The 23687-nt window shown below is 39.6% G+C and overlaps 1 protein-coding gene across 1 annotated transcript; it reads left to right on the top strand.

Moving 5' to 3' along the window:
• Positions 1-1368: 1368 nt before the first annotated feature.
• ect2l (epithelial cell transforming 2 like) lies at positions 1369-12591 on the top strand. Its single transcript, XM_013915012.1, has 21 exons — positions 1369-1810; positions 3687-3799; positions 3914-4076; positions 4164-4419; positions 5534-5768; positions 6153-6285; positions 6414-6579; positions 6796-6924; positions 7023-7115; positions 7238-7444; positions 7684-7787; positions 7911-8051; positions 8132-8218; positions 8518-8627; positions 9406-9553; positions 10141-10214; positions 10309-10465; positions 10560-10625; positions 10743-10831; positions 12088-12260; positions 12352-12591. The coding sequence occupies exons 1-21, from the start codon at positions 1661-1663 to the stop codon at positions 12483-12485; spliced, it is 2928 nt and encodes a 975-aa protein (XP_013770466.1). The 5' UTR covers positions 1369-1660; the 3' UTR covers positions 12486-12591.
• The last annotated feature ends 11096 nt before the right edge of the window (positions 12592-23687 follow it).

The following is a 23687-nucleotide window of genomic DNA, read 5'->3' as shown; positions in this document are numbered from 1 at the left end:
CCCCTTCTTTTTTTTTTTTTAAACAATAGCTAATATTGAATGGAAATCTCTCTGGTCTGATCTTACTAAGACAGCAGGATGTTAACTTACCTGAGCCGTGGCTGCATCCAAGGGAGGTTTGTGTTCTCTGAGATCTTTAGCTAATGTGCTGTATTCTGTATTTTCTATATTGGCTTTGGTGGATCCCTGTATTGTTTAAAGCCAAGCCGTAGTGCGTTCACTCATTTCCAAGCAGTTTAGATTTGCAATACGTTGCTAACCAAAGTGATGCCATTCACCTGAAAGTGATTGTAAACGTGCTCCTTTGACATTAATCAGACGTATGTAGATCACTTGTGTTGCACTGATCTCCTCACAATAAGAAACAGAGCTGGACTTTTCAAAGTCTAGGCATTAGTTTCTAATTGTTTCTCAGTATTAGAGCTTTAAACAGCAGCATAAATTTAAAAATTCTTAAACCAGCCAAAAATAACATAAGGACCCGGTGAGTACTGAGAGTAGTTAATTCCAGTTTGCGATTTTTGCATATGATTTTTGCAGAGTGGACTTGGTCCATTTCAGTATATTTGCACATACCCATGCGACACACAGCATGCACTGCACACGTTATCACTGGTGTGTTGTTTTGACGCTGGAGAAGACTAAACAGTCCAAATGTTGTCATCACAAACAAGCCTTAATTTAATCATTTTTTGCCTTATTGGTTCTAAACTTTAAGTGATTTTAGGTGAGTTTAGGTTTGGATTCAGAGTTTTGATAAGATAATTTGATGCTGCTTTGATTGTAAATTCTTTTTCTTTTTTCTTGGACACTGTATTTTAACCTATGTTTTTGGGGTGTTTAACCTGTTTGTTTTTTTTCTCAATAAAGTTCTCTGTCTGAATTTCTCGGTTGCAGCTGTAAACTAAGATAATAGAGAAGTGAGTATATAGGGTCATAACAGCACCTGGATTGGGGGAGGCGGAATTGATAGTTTTCCATTGTGCTCTTTTTCTATCCGGGTCTACTTTTACTGTATTGGAAGTATGTTTGGGATCATTGGGATCATCATTGTTAGGTGATGTGCCACTTGTACAGGTTTCTAAGGGAATACTCTTTGATCCTCCAAGCATTAAAGTCTGAACCATGAATTAATTGCCAGAAAATAGAGTGTTTATTGAAGCATCTGACAATTAAAAAAAATCACGAAATAATGATAATTACATTTCCGTATATGTAAAATTTGTATAATATTTTTTCCAGACATTTTTTTGTTCCTTAAAAATGTATTGTGCAATAGGTTTTTCAGGGGGATTTAGGGGGTCACATTTATGATGTACAGCTCTTAAAAAACATGTATCAAATATGGCACACTAAGCCTTTAGTGGTTAAGTATAAAGTTTGTGTAGCATTTGATGCTTTCATTTGTGATTGCTTATATGTGAACCCTGCGTGTTGAATTATTAATGTGGAGGAGGCAGGGGAACGTGCTGCGTGCAGGAATGCAGGAATCCTTTTGTTGATGCGTCTCTAAGGTGACTGACTGCACAGAACAGCACAAGGGGCAGCCTGGCAAGTGGACACTTGGCTTAAAGACATCAATCTGGAAATAAATTGATCGGACTTTAAGTGAAGCGGAACTCAAGGTGCTTCCTCAAAGGTGTTTAAACCGCCTGTGCACATGGAGGCGAGCCTGACATCAGCCCCTCACTCGGTGAAGCGGTGGCAGCTAAGCGGGACGGACTATGAGCCGCAGCAGGCCGGCACCCTGCTGTCCGACACCCGCTTCAGCAGCTGGACTCCCCTGAACAACAAGCGGATCAACCTGCAGGTCAGAAATGCTACGTGGGCCTTGGTAAACCCCCTGCAGATAAACTTTGTGATATTCTATTAGCAACAACATGTCACTGAAATCAGAGTTAATGCATTTCAGGACAGTGCAGGGCTTTATGAAGGCTACTGAATTCCTAATTTTGAAACTCCACTCCAACCGGTTATGTTGCGGATCAAATTGACACATTTCAAAATAAAATGATCTACAAAAATAAATAAATAATTAAAAGTATTTTTCTTAAATATGAAGCTTCTTCTGCTTGACTTAATAAGTTGCAATCAATATATATGTTTGTAATACAAAAAAAAAGAAGCAGTCATGAAAAGTGAATTTTACGTGTAGGTATTTCCAACGTACAACAAAATGTTTTAATGTACTTTTTTTTTTGTGAAAAACGAGCGAATATGTCCTTATTGAACCATGATCTGTGAGGGGTAAAGAACACAGGTGGACCAAATATTAATTGGAGTTAATAATGAGATATAAACAATGTTTATTGGAATTTATTGCTTGATTGGATTGGATTGCCCTGGATAACTAAACCTATACGAGGTCAAATTGGCCCAGGAACATCATTACTGTATCTGAGAAACAAACATAACTGAAGGTTTAAAAAAATAAGCATGAAACATAAAAAAAACCAGGGTGAAGTTAAATCACTTCTTTTAACACAGCAAAATAAGTTTATTCTTAGAGATATGTTTATTAAATAAGGTAAACTGATTGTTTTTCCAATGGAGCCAGCATTTCTGTGCACATTGGTAGCTTGAGTATTTGACCATCAGAGGAAACTAATGCAATTCGAGGCCATACCTTGTATTTACTGCCCACACCTCTTATATAAAACCATCAGGAGAATTCTACTTTCATTACGTTTGTTTGCAAGAAATGTAATGAAAAGTAGCACCTAATATTTATTTTAGTTTATTTGAAATACTTGTGTATTTTGTCACAATCATTTCATTTTCTACATGTAGAATGTAGAACTGAGCATACCTAAAGTCAATGTCCAGCAAGAGACTCTTTATTGGTCTTCATCTGGACGTAGCGTTTTGTGGGAGAAACGTTTCGTCACTCATCCAAGTGACTTCTTCAGTCTCAGCTGACTGCAGGTTTCCCCAAATCTTATAAACAGTACATTTGCATAATGACTGAAACCAGCCCACTGAGGGAACAATGGGCTGGGAGGTCAGTTCCTTAAGCGATTTACTGAAACGTGCAAACTTACATGGAAATACAGTATATAACACAAAAAAAGTTTTTACAATTCTAACAACTTTGATATTTGGTGTGACAGTATTTATTTTTCAGCACTGTCTGAACTCTCTTAGGCAGCTTTCTTGTCATGTCTTTAAGTAGTCTTCAGGAATAGTTCTTCAGGCTTCTTGAAGGACATTCAAAGCTCTTCTTCTCTCTTCTTCTGCCTTTTGTTCTGTTTTGCTCTGGAATGTTTTGTAGATCTAATTAAAGTTATGAGAACAAAGTAGCAAAGTGCATAAAGATACAATTTAAAAGTGTTTTTTGCTAAGTTGGTTCTGTGTAGACACAACAGTTGTTCTTCCCTTAAGTTAGGTGCCTTTTATATACTTGAATTTAGGTCAGTATTCAGTGGTTTAACAAGCAAAAAGCATTCCTCTGAAAATGGTCAGGTACAAGGACTGGACTGAAAATGAGTGAAAAAGTAGCCAATGTCCAATAAAACTTTGAAAGACATGCAGAAAGCCTGGAGAACTATTGCTCAAGAGCACTTTAAAAAGTTACAAGAAATTCTGGCTAATTGGAAGCAAAATATTAAGAAATGAGAGGTAGCTTGAGACTTTTGCTTGCACTGAATGTGTCTATGTTGGTATCCTTTTTCCATTTTCCATACCAGTTATTTGAGGAGAGAGTGAATCTTGTGCTGCACTGGTTTGATCTGTGGACGGACAGACAGAGGAAACACCTGCTGCACTCTCTGCTCACTCGTTGCACCAAGTCACAGCTCAGGTAAAGTGGATTGTACACGTTTGTGTCCTAACCATTAATCTCAGCCTGAAACTGTAACTAGTAAAGTGTACACAGGTGCACAGTTCAAACTGGTAACCTCTGTAACCTGAACAGGTACTGCCGGGATTTGCTGATTGAGACGGTTCCGGTCACTAAAGTGGACCTTACGTCGGTGCTGCCTCGGTTTCTCTCCCTGTATGTGATGTCATTTCTGTCCCCACGTGACCTTTGCAAAGCTGCCCAAGTCAGCTGGCACTGGAGGGTTCTAGCTGAGCAGGTGAGAAGCCCTGAAGAGATCTGAAATGTATTCATACATCTTAATTGGGGTTTTATGAAACAAGTTAAATCCTCTTCTTCTTTCTAGGACTGTCTGTGGGCGGGCCGGTGCATCAGACGAGGCTGGTTCCTTCCTTACACTCCTGGAGAAAAAGAGTTTGGTGCATGGAAAAGTCACTATGTCTCCTGCCTCTCCACACTTGACTGGCTCACTCCACGGGAGGCAGCAGAGATGTATGGGACCCTCAACCAGCAAAGCACAGGAATGACAGAGGAGGAGGAAGAGAGGAGGAGGGAGAAGAGGATCAGGCAGCAAATCAGAGAAAAGCTTCGAGAGGAGAAGAGTGAGTGGAAAAGAAAAAACAGAAAAATGACAGGGTGTAGAAACTATAGCAACACATTTTTGAGGTGGTAAAATCTGGGTCTGTGTCGTGGGGGCAGTATTCTAAGTAGAAAAAGCCAGACCTCCCTCTCCCCGGCTACCTCCGCAAGTTGTTCATGGAGGATACCAAGGCAAGTCAGCTGATATATTCTCTTCAGTGTGTCCGCTTACCTGGTGGGTGATCATTGTATCACGACGCACCTGCCTACCAACTTTGGTGGTGGTTGGGCGTTAGCCCATGGGGCCTGGCCTTCTGTGGGCCCACCACCTGCGCTAGGCACTGTAGGGTTCTGGTGAGATGTGAGTTGGGCAGCAGTTGTGGGCAGAGATCCTGATGGTCTGATTCCTGACTAGTGAAAACAGCTCCTGGGACATTTCCTTTATAACTTTTTATAAATGTCATTACAAGCTTTGTGGGACTGAAAACAAATATAGAGACAAATCCAAAGGTTTCCTGTGTCAAACGTGTTGTATTTTTTATATCAGTTCAAAGTTCAAATCAGAATTGTGAATGTTCTGAACTAAGACTGGACTATTTCTAACTCCCTTCATGCGTCTCATAATTCAGTGAGATGTGCCTGAATGGTTATCATCCATTAATAGTTTTTTTTGGTTAATTCGAATACAGTTGGTTTGTTACTAGTAAGCGAATGGTAGTGTTTACTCAATCTTTTATTCTGTGTTTTGTCCTGTCTATGATCTCTGTTACGTTTCTCTTTCCCCTTCAACCTCTAATGCGTAATGGTAGATGACTGCCCCTCCCTGGGTCTGTTGGAAGGAGGGAGTTCTTCATTCCCACCATCTAAAAGGGGGTCATTTTGGTTTTACTGTAGGGTTTTTACCTTTCAGTACAAAGCACGTTAAAGTGACTTATCTTATGATTTAGTGTTAAATACATAAACCTGAACTGAAGGAATGTTATTGAATGTGTTTAATGAATGTGATTAATATATTTTATTGATTCTCAAACAGTTCATCTTTGCCTTTCCAACTCATTGCTAAGCACAAAACGCTCCTGATTAGTAAAAACTCGCCCTTACTGGCAGATGCATGTACTGTATCTGTGATATCTGTAGGACTATCTGTGAGTGCCAGGAAACCCTGGGGCAGCTACACAAAGCCAGAAATAGCCAGAGGTGGAGGTACCCAGAAAGGGAGACCCGAGTCTGGCCTAACATTCGTCTCTCAGCCCTCCCTCTCCTGGCCTCTGAGGAGCGTTGGCTCTTCCAGCCACTCTCTCAGCCTGGAAAGAGGACAGCCCACAACTGCACCTCAGACCTGGGAGAGAGTCCAGGCCTGCAGCATTAGCAGGTGATTGTCTAACCACATATTAGATGAACCTCACTTAGCTTCAACCACAGTCAGTGGACTCTGCATTTTGAATCTTCAACAACTGTACCATTGTTATCAAGGGGAAATTTATCCCTGGAGACCAAAGCCATATTTGTAGCATCCTGTATACATGTTTATTTCTGTTGTTTAGTGTGACATTTTACAATGGCGTCTACTGGGAGTGACTCATTTTTGTAGCCCGCTTTGTTTCGGCTCTGGAGGTTTCAAAGTCTATTTTGAATCGATTGAAGTGTAGAAAATACTTTATATACACTGAATAACTTATCTGTGAGCACATGTGAAAACATCTGTATAATATAATGTCACAGTATGCTGAAAGCAACATGCATTTTCATCTTTCAGCGAAACACGAAAGATCCGAGGAGCGCTGTCGTCTTTTATCTACAGACCTGCACAGCCTCACACAGTCTCTCCCCTTCACCTATCCGCTCCTGCCCTGCTATTGCTCATCTCCAACAGAATTCCTGCATATGAGGTGAATCCACATCATCATCTATTTATTTATTTATTTTCCTGAAACAGCAGACATAAAACACAGAAATAAAATGCATACTGGGAAGATGAATAAATAACATTCCTCCCCGTCCGCTCTTTTTAATCTAGCTGGTGTTGAGCGGAGTGAAGCCCAGTGTGACTGCGGTTCTCTATGACCATAGAGGGACTCTCTCATCTCTGCTAACTCAGGTGGAGAGGGCTATTTCTGGGAAACCAGCTCAGAGGATTGGCCTGCTAGCTTGCGGAGGAACACAGGACATTCACCTGCTTCACAGTGAGACTCAATCACAATGAGTAAATTCATGTGCACACACTGCAGGAGTTTGTTCTGGACTAACTGGACTAAAGTCCTGTGCTGACATTTTGAAAACATTTTAACAAAGTGGTACCTGCCATTTTAATCCATTGACCAAAACTTAGCCCAAGAGATATTACTTCTCTATTACACTATTTTGCTGACCTACTATGTAATTCTGCCCTGACTTTTCAGACTCTAGCCTATCAGAGAAGACTCTACTGACTCCTGATCATAGGGAATTCTGGGAAAAACTGTGTGGCATGGTGGCTCCAACTGAGGAAGGAGGAGGGATTGACATATTCTGCCCACTGGCTGCATCTGGTAGCAGATGTTACAACACACATACTCTTCTCTCTAATCAGCATTTTCTCATTAACTTCAGCTCCCTCCTGCTTCGCCTCCTGTTTTCTCTTCTGCAGCATCAGGAGTGACTCTCCTCCAGAATCTCTCCACTTTGACTGGTCTGGAGGTTCGGGCACCGGTGGGTGTGGCCACCGGGAATTTCCAGAACAGTGCGTAACCCCTTAAACTTTGACCCTAAGCATAGGAATATTCCCCTCCCCTGTCATTGTTTCGTAGACTACAGTATCCCTCACAGTGTGTGTTTCTTTAAACATACTTCATCTTCTCCCAGTCCTCAGCGAGTGGTCTGACGGCAATGTGCCTACTGGCCTCTCAGAGAACCAGCCAGCACTCCCGGCCCTGCAGTATGTGTGTGAGGCTGTACTGCAGGGCTGGTGTGCACAGGCTCATTGGATGGAGGAGGCTCTGGTAGAGCTGAGGAGCACCTTAGGGCTACAGCTACAGTGGACCAGCCTCCAGGCCAGGGGCCGAGCTCTGGGTGAGTTTCATGTACGTGTTGGTTTGTGTCGTGGTGTAGAGGTAGAGCAGATCGTCTACTAATTAGAAGTGCAGTGGATCTTTGGCCAAGATGCTGAACCCCTGGTTAAAAGGATTTAACTGTAGAGAAAAGCATTTTTATGAATAAGGTGTTGTATGAATAAGAAACGTCTTTGAGTGCTAAATATAAATAGAAAAGTACTATATAAGTAGCAGTCTGGTTAAATTCTATTTTTCTAGGCTATTTTCTGTGGGAGAGAATCCGCCTTGATGAGATTTGTGTGTCCAGAGATCTCAGCGAGGCTCTGATCGAAGGACTCACTGCTCTGACCAGAGAGGAGGAGGTGGGAATTACTGTAGAGCAGTTTGTGTAATGCACCAGTTCAACAGAAAAAGAAAAATGTAATTGGACATAACTCACATAAGAGTGTTTGTGTGTGTTTTTTAACCTTCTCTTACACCTTCAGACCCGACCTGTGGAGTTTCTTTCCATCTTTCTGAAAAACTGGAATGAAGAGAAGAAGGGACAAGAGGGTAATGGACAGGACAGCAGTGGAGCTGATGGTGGTTCACAGACATGCTTCAACGTGATACCTGATCTACCACAGGTGTGTCTGCTTTAAACTGCCCCTTGTAGTGGAAACTCAAGGAGAACAATTAATTCATCTTTTCTTTCTTTTGGTTTTAGATGGTTCTGGATTGGAGAGGTGCAGCTGCGAGAGAGCTGCACCACAGCGAGTGTCTTTATCTGGGAAAGCTGAGTGCTGTGCTGAAGGTATACTTTAGTTTTGTTTGTTTTTTTTATCTGCAAGTGCCAGACCTTAACAATCAGTGGTAAAACAATATTCCTTCAGAACTAAAACATATATATACATCTGTCTAAGCAAGTCCAGAATACAGGTATCGATTATTTAATATATGCAAACCACACAAGTTGAATTTTAAGGGCAACCACAACCCTGCAAGTCCATTTTTGTCCATTTTTGACACTTACAGTGTTTATGTTGACATCAGAGAGAAGAAAGCTTTCAGTATTTAGAAATATTCATTTGATATGTGTCGTCTGCGCTGAAGGTGTACAAGGAGCCTCTCACAGCAGCTCTGAACTCCAACAGAGCCATTCTGAGCTATGCTGACATCCATGTTGTCCTCAGTCCTGTTGCACAAATACTGGAGCTCAACAGGTACAAACAAATACACACACACACACACGTATATATTTATATATATATATATACATGTAGCTGTTCCGAATGAGAGGAACATCAGGAAGAAGGAACACGAGAAGCTCGAGAAATACCAAGGGCTCAGAGAAGAGCTCGAGAAGATGTGGAGGGTGAAGGTAACAGTGGTCCCAGTGGTAAACGGAGCACTAGGTGCGGTGACTCCCCTGTTGCCAAAGTGCTTGCTCATAGGGGGTCATGTAATTGTGCCTTGAGGTGACTGTTGTTGTGATTTGGTGCCATATAAATAAAATAGAATTTAATTGAATATGTAAGGTGACTTCAAAACAAGCCAAATCTCCACAAAACACTTGCTCCAGGTCAGAGGTGGAAACGGTATCCACCTGACCTGGAGCAAGAGTCAAAGGACAAAGCAAACTGTCTCCAAACATCAGTTAGATCCCGGATGAGCCCCTAATTGCCGGCCAATGACAAGGATGTGAGACCAAGCAGGGTGTGTTGCCAATCATTATTTTATTCACTAAATCAAATAAATAAATAAACATGTGATATGAGGAGATGTTAGGATAATGAATGCTCAAACCAGTGAAATGTATGTGTGCTGGTATTGGCACTAGTGTAAAAAAAACACAATCTGGATGTGTCATTCCTCGAAGGGAGCGAGGGAAATGATGACCTTCTCAGGCCACACAGGCGTAACACAGTCAACTTAACCACCCTTTAAGTTGTCTGTCTGTGTGGATATGACACGGGAGACATGTTTGTGTGTACTTCACAGGGTGTTTCAGGCTGATTTACAGGTGCGGCTACAGCAGTGGGGTGCAGAGAAGTGTATTGGAGATGTTTTCGTGAAGTTCTGCTCAAAACTTAAAGTCTACACAAACTACCTCAACAACTACACCACTGCCATCCACACCATTGATAAGGTAAAGCCAGTGTCTTTTTAAACAAAGAACATTTGTTTAATCGTACATAACTTGAAATTTAGCAGAAATGGTTTACATGACAATTGACAATTAACAATCAATGCCATCATCATGTTGCATAGCAACCACCTACCAAAGGGCTAAAATAACCAATTTCTAGTATTTCTAGCACCTTTAACCTCTTATAAAAGCATTATATAAGCATTTTCATTTCATGGCCAGCAGCACAAACAGGTCAAACATTACTGCAGTTTATAATAATTTTAATGGTACATAATGTATTCTTTGGGTTTCAGATTTGGCTAGCTGAGCGTTGAGAGTGTGTGACATTGTAGTTTTTACTCTAAAAGAAAATTGATTTTTTCTATTTATTTTGATTGAGGTTGAATTTTTTTTTTATTGAGTAATCTTCCCTTTACGAAAGCCATGCAAAGTGGCTCATACAGGTACGAATAAAGTATACGATTAAAACGAGTTTGTTCTGGTTTACGGAAGATGCAGTACACACTATTGTTCGGCTCTAATAGTTAAACACAAAAATATATCTGAATTTAGTTGTGGTGTATCTGTACATGTATTTGCGTCAGTGCAGGGAGAGCAAACCATCATTTCGAGCTTTCTTGAAGAGATCAGACAGAACACTTGCAACTCACATGCTGAGGTAAGAGCAGACACAAAGCTTTTATTTGCTATTATGCATACCTGCCTGCATGTATCAAACCACAGTGTTTCAAAGTACGTTTGTGTTTATGAAGCCTACAAGAGCTGCTGCTGTGCCCAGTGTGGAGGATGCAGGAGTATGTGACTCTGCTTCAAGCTCTGTCCTTGCACACACACCCCGGTCATCCTGACCACGCACATCTCCGCTCTGCCCTCAACACGCTGCTCCAGTTCAGAGAGTTCATACACAAGGTGACGCATGAACTGAGAGCTATAAGCCATGTAAATGCCTCTGTTGTGGCTGTGCTGGCTCTCCTCTTATGCATATGTACTTTGTTGTGTTCAGTTAAAGCGCACCTCAGAGGCAGACAGACTGATAGAGGAAACGCAGCGACAGATTCAAGGCTGTCCGGTAAAAAATACAAAAAACACATATAGCTCTTCCTCTCTCTTCATGCCTCTAACTCTTTAATAATTTATCATATATGCTCAAAACCATATATTTGTGTGTGTGTGTGTGTGCGTGTAGAACCTCAGTGAAGAAAACAGGCAACTAATAATGACTCAGGATGCTGCTCTGCACAGGAGCCCTGATGAGCAGATACCAGATTCTCTCAAGTAAAAACACCAATTTTCTTTCAGACAGCAGATGTATGACTAATATTTTTACATTCTTCAATGTTCACGATGCTACGTGCTCAGATTCAGACTATTTTGTAACCATGTGTATATTTGCAGTATAATAATGTTCTTCTTTATGTAACTTTGCATGCGTATGTACTTTGTCTGTTTCATTCAAATGCTTAGTAACACTTTTTAATACGGCCCACAACTGAGGGTGTAGTTCTTTTGTAATTAAATGGAATTTCAAATTTAAGCAGACTGTAAGTAATTTTAATTAAGTATTTGAAATATTACATAACTTCATGTATTTACGGGAAAGAAAGAAGAATTGCATTGTAAGTAATTTTAAGTACTGTTTAATGTTTTGTTAATTTTGTGAAAAAACCCAACATCTCCCTGTCTTTCAAGCTAACTACGCTGCACTTTTCTGGGTGCGGACTATATTACGTGGTAGCTTAATCTTGCCTAACTTCCAGGTATTTTACATGAAACAAGACACTTCCTTTAAAAGTTGTGTTTGAACAGTGATTGTGAAAGAGAAAAAAAAGGTTATACTTGGCTCCATTATAAGATAAGATAAGATAAGAAGAACTTTATTTAACCTGAGGGAAATTCTTTTGTCATACACATGCTCAATGCAGCAAGAGAGACAGAGAACAGAGGAATAACATATACAATAAGAATAGTAGTATACAGTAGGATAGTGCAAAATATAATATCAATTAACTCTAACGAAGTAACAATATAACTATATCCTGAAAAATAAATATCTTAGCTATCAGTGCAGGTGATTCTAAAAGTGATATAGTATTGTACAATTGAATAAAAGAGAGTAGCAGGATATTATGGGGAGATGAAACAAACATTCGATGAAATACTGTTGGGTTATATTGCACGGTTTGAATGGGAACAGAATAACTTTGCTATTAATCCTTTGCTATTAAATAAAGAAAAAAATAAAGATGTAAAAACAAAAGACAGGTTTAATACACTCCATAGTACGTCCACTGAACTGAAAGTTGCAAGTTGGGAAATAGTGTTTGTTTTTCTGCAAAATTGCCATGACATTGCACACTACCTGAAATTACTTGCACAGTACTTACATTTACTTACAGTACACAGTATAATTACATTTTAATTTGAGATAAAATACTTTGAAATTCCATTTTATTACAGGGGAATTACACCCTTAGTCGCAGGCCGTATTATAAAGTGCTACCAAATGTTTTTGAACTAATCCTTTGCCGTAGGACCTATGAGCACGTCTGTGATGTGGGCCTCTTCCTGCTCAACAATGCTTTGGTGTTGACTCGGCAAAATGTGCGGTACACACCTTTCACGCTGGCTCACCAGAGCACGCACACATTTCTGGCCTCTGTGGCTCTCACCAGCCTGTCTGTGAGAGAGATCAGGCACACACGCTGTGAGTTTTTCAGTGTTTGCTGACCTCTAGTGGGTAAAATAAGCACCTTTAATTCTAAAGCTTACAACTTTATTCATGTATTTCTCTGTAGATGTGAGCCATGCCTTTGTCCTTGAGGGTCCCTGCCACTCCTGGGTCTGTGCCACACAGAGAGGAGAAGAGAGACGGCACTTCCTATCTGTGCTGCGTTCAGCTATGGAGTGTGCTTTGGCAGGACATCAGTGACAGCGAGGTTTGGAAAAAGACTGTTTGACTGTTTTTATGTCAAAAGGTTTTTGGAAACTAAAATTTATGAAGGAAATTCTATTTTAATGTCGTAATTAAGTGTGAATATGTAGGGGTCATATGATTGTTGGGTTGTTGAGGCGACATTTGTTGTGATTTGGCGCTATATAAATAAAATTGAATTGAGTTTACAACATCCTTATACTCCATTTAGCGATACAGTTATTCATTAGACATTAGACATTTTCACACAGTTTCACATGCTGTCTTGACCTTTTCTTAGCAATACCAAGCAGAGCTGTATGTTGAGTCAGATCAGATGTTAAGCAGACTTCATCCTGCCAGCTCCCAGGTTCAAAGTCTGTGTAATCTCTGACTGGTGTGAGAAAAACACAGGTAACTGTCTGGAAAATGTAAAGTAGGCTGTTGCCTCAACTGATGTATTTCTGGTAGTTTTTTGTGATATGAGAAAGGTCTGATAAAGAACAGTGGTGCTCTAAGTCTTGTTTTTTGGTGTAATAAATGTAATACAGCATGAAAAAAACCACAGTCCAAAAGTTTCATTTTTTTCCCCTTTCTTATGTTCCTAAAATTTCAAAACATGCAGAGTAACATGCAAAAAACTGATTTTGTTAATCAGTATTTCTTTATTTTGTATTAAATTCTGTATCAAAGATACTTTTATTAATGGGGGAAACTGATAAATAGTCCTTTCTAGCACATTTGTAAATGATTAAACTTCCAATAAAAACTATAAGAAATCATCCAAACAGCCTTAACGCAATAGGCTAAAGACAGAAAGGTTTATTTGCAATTTTTGTTTCAGAAACTCTTGAATAAGCTTTTCTGGACATTGTTTGTAGAAGACAACAGGTAAGATAACAAACAACGGAAACAGAGGCCGATATTAGCGACCTGCCATTATATTGTCTTCATTTATGGAAAAAGGACCACTACTTGTGGAGCGCTTTTCTACTCTGTTTGAGCACTTATTTACTTATTCAAACACATGTTCATAGAGCATTCTGCAACTTTCCTGTTTGCAACACGTGTTTTAAATGCTTCAAACAACAACCAGCCAATCCGAGCAGACAGTAAGGGAGTCGATATTTAAGCAGTGTTATTATATTATCTTAGTAACTACTCAAATAATTACTCATAGGAAATGTTAGACAAATCTGTTTATGATTTGTGTGTTTGAATGGAAAAAAAATGACGATCAATGTATCAGATTTGTAATATCACCTAATATCGGTACCAGTATCGGTCGTAAAAATTCTATATCAGTCGTGCTCTCATTGACAATACTGCAAAGTCTGGCTGTTCTTTCTTGTGTCCTTGCTTGGCTGTTTTTGTATGCAGCCAGTGTTCACAGTCTGCATCTTTTGCCAACTTTTCTGTACTGCGTCACAATTAATTAAACGTAAGCCCCAAATTGTGCGAGCTGCTGAACGTCGACCAATTAATAATACAAAATTGCTATTTCCCGAAAATCTTCCACATCATTTCTCTAGATTTTAAAATTTTGACGTATGTATGTGTGTTACAATCTTCTCTGATCCACTCTTGTCTTGTAGTGAAATATCTATATGGTGTATGCATGGAAAAACTGTTGCTCCTGCTGCACAATGGATATACTGAAGGTATCACGCAAAGCTGCTTTTGCAGTTTTGCGTGAGTTAAAATGACCACAGTAAGGCAACATTCAATTTCTTTTTCTAAGCTAGCTTTTATTAAGTATCCATATGATCTGGGCTTATCGCACTATAATGTTTACTGGCTTTGTCAGTTTCTCCTTTATGCTCTCAGTCGATAAGATTTTCTTTTTAGTCACATAGGAAACATTTCTCGAGTTCAAGGTATAAAAAGATTTTTATTGATAACCAAAAACCCCCCACAAATGTCACAATTTACACATAATCACTATGAATGAGCTGCATTACAACAGTTATATACCTACAGTATGTACATTATTGTCACTTAAAAAATACAAACATGTTCTATCCTGCGAAATGAATAAAAGGCTGTTTCATCATCTGTATCCGACAACAGATAAAAAGTAAGCAAAGAGGAACCAAAATAGTCACAATACAAATAAATATTTCATTAAACAACATATAACACGCTTGCTGATCTAATGTTACGCTTCTTTTTTTTAAATTCTCACAGTGGCTTCCCCACATAAATCTGACAGAAAAAGTTATTTACTGGTTTGTAATCAGTGAATAATTAAATGAATCCACATTTAATGTACTTCCTGTGACTTGTTAGTTTTTGCAGTGCACACGCTGAACAGTTGCAGTTTTGCAGTCTTGAAAGCACCACAGATGAATCATGGGTCATGGTGGATATTCTCTTAAAGTCTTCATCAGTTTAAAATGATTGTTATCCTGTTTGATATATCAGCTAACTACGGGTATGTTTTTGGCGTCGACATACTGAAAGCTTTCCTCCTGAAGAGAAATGATTGATTTCACAGTCTCCGGTTTGCTAGATTTGGGTTGTTGTTGTGCGATGCAGCTGTGTGTGAGGCCTGCTCTTTCCCACCAGGTACGTGAGTCTGTGGCGGCTGACTCTTGCACTGCAGTCCCAGGTTTCCTGCTGTGCTGTTTGTCCCTTTCTGGGAGCAGAAGCCCTTCGGTTTGGGGATTCTTGTCGGTCCTGGACGTCGGAATGCTTCTAGAGGTATCTGCTGATGGAACAATGACAGATTTCTCCATTATGACTTATAGCAACGACAATGAGGAAAGAAGTGAATACAGTAGATGACTGCATGAAAAAGAGGTGTGTTTGAAGTCTTTAGTTCTTTTCTGGCTGAACTGTGCCCATGAGCTCAGCAAACACTGACTGTAATACTCATAATGACCACTAGAGGATATCACATCACATTTTATGGACACACTGCCAAACTTTTGCTGCATGACTGCAGTATTTTGTGCTTGTAGCTTAAAAATATAGTAACTTGACATGAAATAGAGCAATTTTCAGTAAAGGAAAAGGTTTCTACTATTTTAAAAATGCATTAAACATCCTTTGGGCAAATATAACAATATGTTTAATGATATATTTAGACAGTTTTGTGCAAACTTTAATACACATCAGTGCTTCTTGTGAAGAAAACTACAAGTATGGCGAAAGCTGTTAAGTCCAGCAGTTAATCAAATAAATGGTAACAGGTATTTTGAGAATGATTTGATAATTAAATGAAAAAAAAAACTTTGCTGCAAACTGCTAATGGCCCCGATATAGTTCCACTTCATCCTGGTAATGATACCAACAGTGTAACTTGTGCTTAGAAACCAGTGCTTTTATATCACAGTCCTCATACGAGGGCATCTCATGAGACACATCGCATTTCGCGTTTTCTTAAACAACTTACTGCTCCACTTACTGTGCAATCACTTTTAATGAGCATGTTTACATGCAGAGCAGCAGGGCAGCACACTGGGGTGCATCACTTTTGGATCGGTCCTTGCACAGTAGAAACTATGTCCTGTTTACAGTACAGTGATAAGGTGTTTCCACAGTTATGAGGAACCTCAGCCACAGATGGCATACTCTGTAAATGTATTTGTAGCATGTTTATTTAGCATTTGGCATTTCAAGAAACGGATACACTGATTTAGATAAACACTGCTGTCATCTAATGCACTTGTTTAAATGTGTAGTTTTTATGCTCAGTAGACTGGATAAGAAAAATGGATTAAGCCAGTGCTTTAAATCTGCATTGCTTCTAATGTCCAGCAGGGGCAGAGTCCTCTGGTGGCAGAAGGTCTGACTGTAGAGACAAGGAGACCCAACGCCTCACTTGGGTCACTTTAGTATGCATTTTCCACCTGAATTGCTAGTTTCAAGTCTTATTTGATGCTGCATGATGTTCTTTTTGTAAACACTCAGCTCAGGACAACATAAGAAGATCTCACCAATCATGGTGCGATCCTCTTATCCATTAAACAGTGACTGAATCCCTATGTGGTGATAGTCAGCAAGTGGTTATCTTCTTTAGAGTAATCAACAAACAAAAATGGCACACACAGTGCTGTGCAAGTCTCGAGCCAGCCCTCATTTCTTTGTATTTTGCCTCCAAGAAGCCAGACTTGGTTGTATGGCTCTCCAGGCTTTCTGAATGGGTTTCAAAGTCTTTCAAAGTTTTTCTTTCTGCTTTGTTTGTATTCATTTTAAGTCCAGTTCTATGGCGTTATTTTTGTGCCACTATTCTGAGCGCACGTAAAAAAATTTGAGCGCAAGTAAAAAAAAGTTTGCAGGTGCAAGTGTTGTATTTTGAGGAGAAATTTATTTTGAGCAAAGAAAAGCTGAATTTGAGTGAACAAAATTCATTCCTGCGTGCAAAAAATGTATTTCAGTGTTTGCTATTATCCATACACACACACACAATAGCAGCCCCTCTCGCTCAGTTTTCGCATTTGCGCTCGTTCGCAATGTGTTGCTTGCGCTTTCAACATTTCTGCCCGTGTGTGCTCAACTCTTTCTGTACACCGTTATATTTGTGCCACAAAACCAGCCAATCACAGACTTGGATGCAAAAAAATCTGATTGGCTGTTCTGGTCTCCAATCAGCTCGAAATGATGAAATGCAATATCCCAGAATCCATTTCGTCCAAAACTCAAACGAGGCAGTGGCACAGGAACACAGAGTGGCAGAGTTTGAAATATTACTCTTTCTGGGTCACAAAATAAACTTTTAAGATATTTTCATGCGAGAATGTTGCTGTGTAAACTTCTAATACCTGCTCGATTCATCAAGACATCACATATTTGCATAAGTGCTCTGACGTTTTCGGAGATGCCTGTTACCCACCAGCTGACCGCATAGCTGGACTGGCCATTGGGCATACCGGACATTTGCCAGGGGGGCCGATGGTGATTTTTCATTTTTATGTTTATTTGTTTTTGTAACGATTTAAACAATGAAAGGTGGTGGATTAGCCAATTGGTCATGATCAACTCTGGGCTGGACCAATTACAATACATCCGTATTGAGGGTAAAAGGAACGTGATTAGTCCCGGACTTCAGCTAGAATGAAAAAAAGACACAAAGCTGGAGTTATTCTGTCTTTACATTGCACAGCTGCCTCTTCTCCCCTCATTCTCTCTCCCTCCCTCCCTCTCCTGTTGCTACTTCAGTCATGAAACTGATCAATGATCAGCTGATCGTCTCTCTTGTTTGTTTATCTCCTCCTTTGTGCCAGAAACAGGAAACCAGCGGATGTCGCGCTAAACAACAGCAGCATGTTTAAGCTGGATCAGCTGTTGTTAGAATTTATTTAATATTAATTTCTAGTATCAGCTGATGTTTGCTGGAGCCACAGCTGTAAAAGCTGCTGGTCATGGTGTCGGTTTGGAAACATGAAGGTGATACAAATCATACATATATACAGTACCAACAAGACAGTGTACATCACTGTGACAACAGCTTTATGGTTTTTCCTATAATACCTGGTGGTGTAGTCTGTGATTTTTTTTGTCAGTCCAGCTTTATATGTTTAACCCGAGTTCCCAAGCGGTCAGCTGGTGGGTAACAAGGCATCTCCGAAAACGTTAGAGCACTTATGCAAATATGTGATGTCTTGATGAATCGAGCAGGTATTAGAAGTTTACACAGCAACATTCTCGCATGAAAATATCTTAAAAGTTTATCTTGTGACCCAGAAAGAGTAATATTTCAAACTCTGCCACTCTGTGTTCCTCTGCCACTGCCTCGTTTGAGTTTTGGATGAAATGGATTCTGGGATATTGCATTTTGTCATTTCGAGCTGATTGGAGACCAGAACAGCCAATCAGATTTTTTTGCATCCAAGTCTGTGATTGGCTGGTTTTGTGGCACAAATATAACGGTGTACAGAACGAGTTGAGCACGCACGGGCAGAAATGTTGAAAGCGCGAGCAACACATTGTGAGTGAGCGCAAATGCGAAAACTGAGCGAGAGGGGCTGCTATTGTATGTGTGGGTGGATAATAGCAAACGCGGAAATACATTTTTTGCACGCAGCAATGTTTTGTTCACTCAAATTCAGCTTTTCTTTGCTCAAAAATAAATTTCTCCTGAAAATACAACACTTGCACCTGCAAACCTTTTTTTTACTTGCGCTCAGAATCGTGGCACAAAAATAACGCCATACAGTTCTTGCACCCATTTTCAGACAAATGCTTTTTTTTTTTTTTTTGTTAAGCCACTTAAATGTTGATCTATGATCATGTTTGACAGACATAAAATACTATCTTCGCACCAACGAGTGGATTCCCAAAGAGCTATTAGCCAGGAAATGGTATCAGTGAAAGTGTCTATTAAGACGCCATTCTTAAGGAAGGGAAACACGGCAAAAAAGCTGGTGTATTAGCCTCCCCAGGGCCCGGACATCAACATTATCGAAGCAGTGTGGCATCGTGTTGACAGAGAACAGAACAAACATCCAATAAAGAGCTTTGGATGTCCTTCAAGAAGCCTGGAGAACTATTCCTGAAGACTACTTAAACAAATGACAAGAAAGCTGCCTAAGAGAGTTCAGACTGGGCTGAGGAATAAAGGGGGTTAAATAACGACAAATATTGACTTTCAGGCTTGTTAGAATTGTAAAAAGCTAATTTTTGCCTCATATACTGTATTTCCATGTGTACTGGCTCATTTAAATAAACCACTGCACGTATTTCCCATTTTCTTAGTAAAATATAAAGAAATGAGAGATGCTTCAGGACTTTTACACACGGCTGAGTTTAATCTTTTCACAGCTTTATTCTTCATTTTCCTCATTTTTCAAAAGCTGATTGGTACTGCAAAAAAATGTCTTTGTACTTTACATCAAACATCCCTAAAACATAATTGATATTAGGAAAGCATTTTAAGATATCTCTAGCAAAAAAAAAAGTTTCAAAAGCCCTTTTCAGTCCAGGCCTCTTAACTTTTTTTTATCTGGAGTTCACTGGAGTCAGAAATAAAAACCGAAACCATCTCTTTGTATGAAAGTGTCATCGATCTGGTATCCTTTTCTCCAGCCCAGTGAAAGTTTTCAGTATTTCCACGAGTTTCATCACTTCACTGATATTATTCCCTGCCGAGCTCCAAACCTCTTGCTGTTAGGAGAAGCGCTCGTGAGGTTTAGAGAATTAAGAAATATTCAGTGAACTACAGCCTTAAATATTCATACGGGGGTATAAATTTCAGAATAAGTAGGGCCTCATGCTTCGGCGGAGCTAATGGTCCAGAAAATCTGACCCACGTCATGGGAGTGCTGTTGATTTTACATGGAGAGAGACCTTAATGTGCGGCTTTGTCCTCTCATATATCAGCGGTACAGCAGGAGTTCAGCTGAGTACTTCCTCCTCTGCCCCACACTCTGCACCGGCACAGCTGTTTCTGTGGCAACCAAACACGAGGTTTGTTTTGGTGCTTGCGTTGCAGTGGGAGAGAGGCTTGCTTTCACAATGTCTGCACTCTCACACTCACGAAGCCTTTTGTTTAGACAAAACCCCAGTACTGCTGTTTATTAAGGGTCAAGGTGGGCTAAAGCACGGAGATCTGCTCTCTTTGTTCGCGCCGTGGTAATCGTTCAATTTTCCTGTCCCTGGCTGATTGATATCAGTAGCTGATTGTTCAAAAGTCACATCAGGATGTCTGGCATTTTTGATGTTTTCTTTCACCCCTGAACAACTCTGCTCTTAATCAGCAGTATCATTGTGAGCTTAGTGTGATTACAGCTTCGCTCTCGCCCAGCAGAAGGGAGCATTGCTGCAGGCTTTTAAATGAAATAGCCTTCCAGTGTGTCACATGATACTCATTCTCCCAGTCTGGCTGGGATACCGTGCACAGATCTGTCTTCCTTGGCTGAACCAGATGAGTTTTATGAATCGAATAAGTTTAAAGTGAGTCAGGGGGTAATTAAGGTCGCAGACAGTAATCCCAGCTGCTGGATGCTTTTCTCAAGGAGAGGTCTAATGAATAGCATCTTGTTTAGCCCCTGCATCGTTTCATCACACCCAGGCGAGCTTTGGATCTGGTTTCCACAGCTGCGCTCCTTCTCACTCATTGGATTTAATGCTTGATTTAATCATCGCCTCGTTGCCACACCAGCTCGTCTGCCTTTGGGTCAGGTTCAACAGTTTTCCTGCAGCACTTGCCTCGCTCCATGAAAAATCAAAGTATGAGTTTGTAATTCATTAAAGTGTATTCGTTTTTAATGGTTATTGGTAAAATGTAAGACTTTGGGTAAAGAGGAAGGCTCAGGGATGGAAAGAAGAGCAATGAACTTTCTCAAATTTGTCTTTCTACCCCTTACAACACTTAATTTGTTGCCCTACTTGTTAACAAAGGTGTGAATCACCTAACAATTAAAGTATGGATCTGGTGGCTTTGATCCAGCTGGAAATACAGAGTAAAATAATTACGATTCTTTGTGTGTGTTTGATTTTAAACAAGCCAATCGTATGATGTAATTCTAGTTTTAGGTTCATGCGTACATAAAATGCCACTGCGATGAGGAAAGCCCATCTGAGGCGTTCATTATCTTTTCCTTAAGACATGAAATGAATTACCTTTTCCTCTTGCATCCTTTCATTCTTGCCTTTCAATCAACCTCCCCTCCCCGACCATCCAGTTCTGACCTTTGGTACAGATTTAACGTGAAGTGAAACGCACGTACGAGGTAACATTTTCAGTCCATGTGGAAGAATGCATATACATAGAAAACATTTGCAGGCTATACAGATGACTCATCTCAAAGGACGTGATTCATGGGAGAAAAGAAAATAAACGTTTTGGTTTTCTACCCAGTCAAAGGCACGCTCGGTAAAAAGAACTTTCAACGAATACGTTTGTGTTCCTGTGACCCAAACACAGTATCAGGTTTTCTGAAGGGGTTTTGTGATGTTTACAGTATGTTTCCTGGAGTGCATTATTCAGTTGCTATGCTCATAACATTGGGAAATAAAGGCAGTTTTTTTCCCTCTATTTCCACCACTTTAAAAGTTTTAGGATTTTCTTTGTCACGCCGCATGTTTGGATGAACATAGTCCACTTTTAGTGCAGTGCCCTCTGGTCCCAGTGCTTAGAGGTGGGTGCGTCTTCCTCTCAAAGTAGTGAGCAGCAGTGCTGTCTTCACCTCCTACAGTTCACACCCAACTTCATACAACACCGCTGCATACAGGTAGGCACAACAAAGGGCCTCCACTCAGGAGCAGCTACAGTAGTTTTTGTTCACTGAACATTTTTGGGCCAGATTCATGAAAACACTGAACCAGTGCAAACTGGGTTTTAGGTAAAAAAAACAAAACAAGTGATGTGTTGGTATTTCCAACAAGAGCACCATGAGAAGGTATGAGGTGTAAACTCACAGATTTTTGTGACAGACAAAGTATAAGGAGGAGAATATTTAAATCGGACTGTGATCCGTAATTTACCGCTAATTGTGCCGATATTGAATGCTAACAAAAAGGATGTCTTTTATTTTTTATTCAATTTTTTTGTGCTTCATAGTGAAATTAAATACCTGCGCCTGTATTTTGAACACAGCACAACTTTTATAAAACTAAAACTAAAGACACTTTGCACTAACAATCTAGTTACCCCGTTTAGTTAATCTGGCTCTTTATAAGTAATTTTGTTCAACGATGTTGAAGTATTTAACAATTATCCTAAACGTTAACCTGGTCAATGGCATGTTAGCATTACCTGTTTAACTATTAGCAGTTGCCTAATAGCCACATTAGCTGTGAGGATCAGAGAGTAGCGGCTAGCAGTTAGAGCTATATTTTCAGTCCTGCCCATTTGTAACATATATAGGCAGATGTTAACTTAGTAAGATAATGCTATTGTTTGTGTCTAAAAACTGTTGTTTCTCTTACAGTCCCAGATTAAGTCTGAGAAAAGTTTACCTCCTGGTATGGGCAACCATACCAACTTCTAAGCACAGGACTACCTCAGATAACCTAGACATACTGTGGTCTTTTTTAAAATTTCTTTTGTTTGTTTTTCTTTACTACTTAAGAGAATATTAAAATAGTTTTAATATGTATAAGTGATGATTATATTACTATATCTTTTGCACTATGTCGGACAACTTAGACTGTTATTATGTAAAGTTTTTGTATTGCTGTAATCTTTAAAAAAAAAAAAACATTGCTCGTCATAGTTTACCCTAAATTTGCAGTAGATAATTTTCCAGATTTCTTTTTTTAGATTTTTTTCAGAATTGTACTTTACATCTTCTTTCAACTGCTCCCTGTAAGGACTGCCACAAGGGTCTTCTGTCCCCTTCTCATTCTGCCCTTTTCCATCATCTTCTCTTTACTCTGACCCTCATGTGAGATTGAAATGTTCCCAACCTTTTTCAAGCCAGCATCACATCATCATCTATTGAGATCTATTCATTTAAATCGAGTTTAAACGTATCTTGTTTTCACATTTAATTATATAAAAATGTATGTTGTTAAAATAAGTTTTCAGCCAGTTGAACTATCTGAGTGTCAGCTATGTTTACCGTTAGCCACTGCTTTCATCTGACCATTTAGGAGTTATAGTTAGCTTATTAGTAACAATAAGCCATTACTTTAGGCTACAGCTCCAATTAGATGCAGAGTATTGATCTTTATATGTGAAGTATTTGTTCACATTTATGTCCCTTTTATATTCATCAATAATTAAAACTATATATAAAGTTTTGTGTTGTGTTTTTTCAGAGAAAAAGAAAAGTCATGACTCCCTACATTTTTTTTCTCAGTGGACCTAATCCTCATCTGTATATGATGTATTTATTGCTTTTGGGTTTCTGTTTGTACTGTTTATCCTTTACGGTCATATGAGTTTTAATGCTTCTATTCATACCTATTCAGGTGCATTCAGTCTTCCCACGTAATCCATTGTCTCTGCACATACACCCGCAGGCTTTCTTGTGCTGTTGACCCTGGTTTGAAATCACTGATGTAATCCAGCAGGTACCCTTTGCAGTGCTGCATACACGATTGATGCTAAAAGTTTTCATGGTCCAGTGAATATGTAAGATTGTTTCAGTTATGTTTGAAAAACCACTGCTGAAGAACAACTGCGGCTGTTGCATTTTTAAAAGTACAAGACTCACCTTCCACAGCAGCTTTACGGTGTGCTGCACTAAGGTTTAAAGGTTTTAAGCAGAGTTTCCATTATTTCATTTAAGAGAACTCCCAAGTTCACACAACTGTGGTTTTCTTTCTCAG

This window comes from Pundamilia nyererei, unplaced genomic scaffold, assembly GCF_000239375.1.
Source record: "Pundamilia nyererei isolate P.nyererei 1_Seehausen unplaced genomic scaffold, PunNye1.0 scaffold00245, whole genome shotgun sequence".
NCBI lineage: Eukaryota > Metazoa > Chordata > Actinopteri > Cichliformes > Cichlidae > Pundamilia > Pundamilia nyererei.
This window is presented reverse-complemented; position numbering and strand designations above follow the sequence as displayed.